Consider the following 5,484-nt stretch of genomic DNA (forward strand, 5'->3'; position numbering starts at 1 on the left):
AAGTACATGCATACCGGTAAAACAATTAAAAGCAGTGTCCCAATTGTTGGCTGTTAATTGAAGTATTCTTTAAAATTAGTATTTCCTCTGTTGACTTAAGTTTGGAGTTTCTCTCTGCAGGTTTCCTATTTTGAAATCTACTTGGACAAGATCAGAGACCTGCTGGACGGTAAGAAATACCATTTACCTCAAGTTTATAGCATTTAAGGTACAATGAAGGGATCAGTGGAGGGTTCTGCACGATGAATATTTCAATAAAAGGAATTTTTTACTTGAATTTCTGTTCTGTTTGAAGTGTCGAAGACGAACCTCGCTGTGCACGAAGACAAAAACAGAGTGCCCTATGTCAAGGTTGGTGAACTGTACAAGACTTTGATATAAATTCATGGATTTAATATCCTCTGGTATCTGTAATAATCATCAGAACTCTCTTCCTGCCAGCTAAACGGCAGCAGATGAGATTACACAGTAATGCTATCACTGTGATGTACTTGTGGTTTTCATTCATCACAACATATGATTCATTATAGACTGGGCAACTGGGAAATATGAGTGATTCAGTTAACAGAACAATTTCAACAGAAGCTCCACTTACTTGCTTTTTTAGGAGCTTTTAACCCTAACTCAAAAACACAGTACACGTTAGGGATAATGGCCGTTGGTGTCCATTATCCCTTATTTATCCCTCGTCTACTTTCTGACTCCTCTTTAGTTGTGCTACTATTACACTTTGTTTTAACAGTCACCATTATCCTGCTTGAAAAAGCTATTGCGTTGGTGGCGATGGCTCACTGAACATCCTATGTGATGTGCACATTCAAACACAGGATCCAGAAATCAGTCTCAACAGTTTATTCCAGCCGGTGGGTAGGTTATGGTTTGCACAGGTGTTTGGTGGATGTGGATGATTTTTTCTATACAAAAAGAATATTGAAGAAGTGTTATAAATTGAAATAATTACAAACAAACAACTAGAACACTTTCTTAAATACAGCACAAACACAAATTGTAACTTCAAAGCAGTATGTAACACATTCAATCATATTTTAAAGAGGAACAAGTCCGTGTTAAACTCACAGCAGGTTCTCTTTGTTCTTCTCGGTGTGGTTAGGAGGGAAAAAAGGGAAATCTGATCTGATGGGTGGAGCTCTATAATCTTGGGGGACTGGTTTAGAGAGGAGTGGCAGTGATGAAGGTGGGGAGGAGACTTGCGATTTAATAATTCCAGTTAAACACATGGTCCTGATCTTTTTCTGTGTCAGGGTTGCACTGAGCGCTTTGTGTCCAGTCCAGAGGAGGTGATGGACGTCATCGATGAGGGCAAAGCCAATCGGCACGTGGCAGTGACTAGTATGTATCTTGTCTGTAAAGATCCTGAAGTAAAAGTAGTCAAACAATAATGTAAAACTACTCGATTACAAGTAAAAGCACTGCAGACTAAATCCTGCTCAAGTAGAAATGTATAATATATAGTATAAGTATTTTTCCTGCAGAATAATGTCCCCCTTTGACTGATATATGATTCTATGTGACATTATAAGTTAATACCGATGCATCAATGTTGAGGGTTGAGTTAGTTTTAATTACTTTATAGCTTAGTCCAGTGGTTCCCAACCTAAGGGTTGGGCCCTTCCAAAGGGTCACAAGATCGATCTGAGGGGTTGTGACATGATTAATGAGAGAGGAGAGAAGAAAACAAAGTTCTGATACTAAAATCCTATTCTGGATTTTGGATTTTCCCTCTTTTATTTAAGGGAGCCATTTTCTATCATCTGACTAAGTGTCATATTTTATAGATAGTTTATATTATAATCAAAAATGAAGGGTGCCCGGTTAGCTGGCGACCCATGTACCGAGGCTGAGTCAGAGTTTTAGGAAGTAGGAGACATCTTGTGTACAGCAGGAAAACTTTTATTTATAGACTCTAAAAAAAGTAGTAGATGCCCTTTTAAGCATTTTAATGTAGAAATTATATATTTTTTTGCAGAAGTAAACATATCAGACACACTTATTACAGTCATTATTAGTCCAAGCAGACTATTTGTATATATTTCTTTATAAATGTCTGGAGAGGATCTTAACTAAAGCTGTCAGATACATGTAGTGGATTAAAAAGCGCAATATTTAAGTAAGTAACAGTAATTCTGTTTTTTATTTTTAATTATCTTCTAGACATGAATGAGCACAGCTCCCGCAGCCACAGCATCTTCCTCATCAACATCAAGCAGGAAAACATAGAGACGGAGAAGAAGCTGTCGGGGAAGCTCTACCTGGTCGACCTTGCGGGCAGCGAAAAGGTCAGTCTTAGCTAAGATCATAAAGATGGAGTCCATATTTAGTGTAGTTTAATGAATTATGAAGCTAATGTGTGATGTGCTTGCTGGCTGTTTGAACAGGTCAGTAAGACGGGAGCAGAGGGAGCCGTGCTGGATGAGGCGAAGAACATCAACAAATCTCTGTCAGCATTGGGAAACGTCATCTCAGCTCTAGCCGAGGGAACAGTACGTTGCTCTCAGTCACCTCTACCTCCGCATATTTGAGGATGAATGCGTGACAGTGATACATTTTACTTTTCAGAAAACCCACGTGCCGTACAGAGACAGCAAGATGACGCGGATCCTGCAGGACTCTTTGGGGGGAAACTGTCGCACCACCATCATCATCTGCTGCTCGCCGTCCATCTACAACGAGGCCGAGACCAAGTCCACGCTCATGTTCGGGCAGAGGTAAGTGACGGTCACTAAAGGGTCCCACAATGCAACGCACAGCTGAAAGAAAATTTTTCAGCCACGTTTTGAGAGAATTAACTTTCTTGGAATTGAAAAAATATTAGCTCTCACTTTTTTGAAATTGAAGGCAGTTAAAAGTTGTTTATATCCTGTGACAGTAGAACAGAGCAGTACAGAACAGTTCTTTAAAGAGGAACACCAGCCGACAGGTTTCCGTTCAAATGTAGTGCAAATTCTAACCGAATTTTAGGAAAATCAGCAGAAGAAAATGCAAATTTAAGTGCGTTTCCATCCACGAATACCGGGAGCTCCACACATCTGATGTTTTTTGTCACAGGCTTCATATGTCATGATTAATTCAGAGTTGAAACTGATAGTAGTAGCTCCCAGTTTTATTAGCTAGTGACATTTGTGGCAAATTGAAAATGTGCATAAAAGCAGCTGGATGGAAATTTTAAAATCTGTTGCACCACTGAACTTTTCCAGCATCACAGATTGATGCAGGTTTTCAGATGCTAGAGTTGTGTGACGCTTCTTGAGAGGAAGGCGCTAACTGACTTAACAAACTGTACAGTCCAGTAATGAGTTTTTCACTGAGGGCAGCAGTGAGTCAAAGCCCTACAGAGGTCTGTGTAAGTGTGTGAATGTGAACGTTGACTCACTGACGTCAGTGCTGAGAACTAGCAACCAGATGGCTTTGAGTTTCCCACTGTGCATCTGGCTGTTTTTCTATTTATAGATCCCTCCACACCTTGTTTTGGTTTTGTTTTGTTGTGGCACAGCAGTCCAGGCTCATGTTGCCTTCCTTTTTTTGTCTTCTAAAATGAAGAGTAAGCCACAATATCCTGTATTTTCTCTTTTTCCTTTCTCTTATTATCTCTCACATCAAAACAATGACAAAAGACAAATGGGGATTGTTGTCTTCATCACCATTGCCATCATTGCAGTCAGCTCCCGGTTAGGAGTCCTTCAGTGTTCATGGTTCAGGAGGTTTCTACGGGAGCCCAATTATCCACAGAGGTCTCCTCCTCTCCAAAAAAACGGACCAGCTGATTAAAACCGCTAAAAACACTGAACGTCCGATGACTACGTTAAAAAGCACCAAGATCTAAGAAACAACTCAACTACATATAGAACATAGCTCTAGAGTTTAGAGATATCTTAATGCGGAAATGTTTCATATTACAGCTTTAATGACATGTTGTGTGACCAGGCTGCTAATGTAATAAACCACAGAGTAGCAGCAGTGATGGGCAGATGACTGATTACTGTGCAGCCATCTGCCCTCTGCTGAGGAGGAACTGACAGGAAATGAAGAGGTACAGTCCAAAATGACATTACCACCATTAGAGGAAAACAACATGTCAGACTCACACAGTTTATGTCCATTTAAAGTGGACTGCCCATTGCAGTGATGTTTTATTTTACCAGAAAGCACTAGTGGAAACCTAGGAGGTGTTTCAGTTTATTAATGAAAAGATTTTTTAATTTTAATTCATTGTTATTTGTTGTTATAATTACTAATTATAATATATAATAGAATTATTATAGGTTTACATTCTATAAAGAAACAGAAAGAGAAAAAGAAGTGAGCTTTAGTGCCACAGAATATTGAGGATGTAGAATGAGTATTTCGACTACTTGTAGTATAATGTTTTATTTACAAATTGCACTGTTTGTGGCTCCTTTTTGGACATTTTTGAGTGGATGTTTTTGCAGCAGATGTTTGGTCAACAAAAACAGGAAGAGGCATTCAAATGCGCGTCGTCATCTTCAGAGAGGATTGTTGGTTGTCCCTCCGCGTCTGCCCGTTAGAATATTTAACTTCACTCTGTACCGTCTGCGTCTGTTTAGAGCCAAGACCATCAAGAACACGGTGTCTGTGAACCTGGAGCTGACGGCTGAGGAGTGGAAGAAGAAATATGAGAAGGAGAAAGAGAAGAACAAGAGCCTGAAAACCATCATCCAGAGGCTGGAGGCTGAACTCAACCGCTGGAGGAACGGTGAGTTAAAAGACCAGCGCGTGCGATTTAATGGTTGCAACCAGGCTGTATCGAGAGCCAGTGTTTGGTTTTGTCCCTTCTGGGCTACTGTAGAAACATGAAGGCCTCTGTAAGGAGCTGCTTCCTCTGTAGATAAAAACAGCTCATTCTAAGGTAACTATTACTATTTTCAGGTAATTATACATTAATAAAAACACACCTATGAATATTATATTCAATTTCTGCTCATAGATTCTCCTAAATGTTACACACTGGATCTTTAAAAAAGAAAGAAAGGTGATTCACCGAGTTACTGGAACTCTAATGGAAGCATTGACACCATTTTTCTTAAAGATATTCCTTCATTTAGTGTTTTTTCTTTATGTTTCTCCACTCATTCATGCAGGTTTTTCCTTTAATTTGTCACCAATCTGCACAAACCTTTAGAAAGACAACTTTTTTTATGTAAACATGTAATCCATGAGTTTTGTCACCTTGACTGATTGCAAGTGAGAATTTAAAAAAAACCTGGATGGTGGCCTGTAATTGATGCAAAAAATAATGCTGCTAAATTAGCCTCATAAAGTCAGACTGCTGTGCATTTTGCAAGCTCAATCGATGGGACTTGGTTTAATTGCAACTTGCTACGTCTCAGAACTGCTGAAAATCATTAAGAATTGTTTAAGAAAAACAAAATAGGTATGATTCTGCAGCCATACGGCTATGGTAACTGTGGTCAGTTACAACCTAATCGTACCTTTACCACCGTGTAA

At 39.3% G+C, this 5,484-nt stretch overlaps 1 protein-coding gene across 1 annotated transcript in view; it reads left to right on the top strand.

Annotated features, from left to right (window-relative positions):
• The window catches only part of LOC118339680 (kinesin heavy chain-like), a 20,395-nt gene that overhangs the window by 4,786 nt on the left and 10,125 nt on the right, over positions 1 to 5,484 (top strand). Inside the window, exons 5-11 of the mRNA XM_035677380.1 lie at positions 121 to 169; positions 296 to 351; positions 1,263 to 1,350; positions 2,173 to 2,297; positions 2,397 to 2,501; positions 2,578 to 2,726; positions 4,584 to 4,732. Coding sequence (XP_035533273.1) covers positions 121 to 169; positions 296 to 351; positions 1,263 to 1,350; positions 2,173 to 2,297; positions 2,397 to 2,501; positions 2,578 to 2,726; positions 4,584 to 4,732 — 721 coding nt within the window. The remainder of the gene's footprint in view (positions 1 to 120; positions 170 to 295; positions 352 to 1,262; positions 1,351 to 2,172; positions 2,298 to 2,396; positions 2,502 to 2,577; positions 2,727 to 4,583; positions 4,733 to 5,484) is intronic.

Source organism: Morone saxatilis, unplaced genomic scaffold (genome assembly GCF_004916995.1).
Source record: "Morone saxatilis isolate NCDOM2014 unplaced genomic scaffold, NCSU_SB_2.0 Contig6, whole genome shotgun sequence".
NCBI classification, from domain to species: domain Eukaryota; kingdom Metazoa; phylum Chordata; class Actinopteri; family Moronidae; genus Morone; species Morone saxatilis.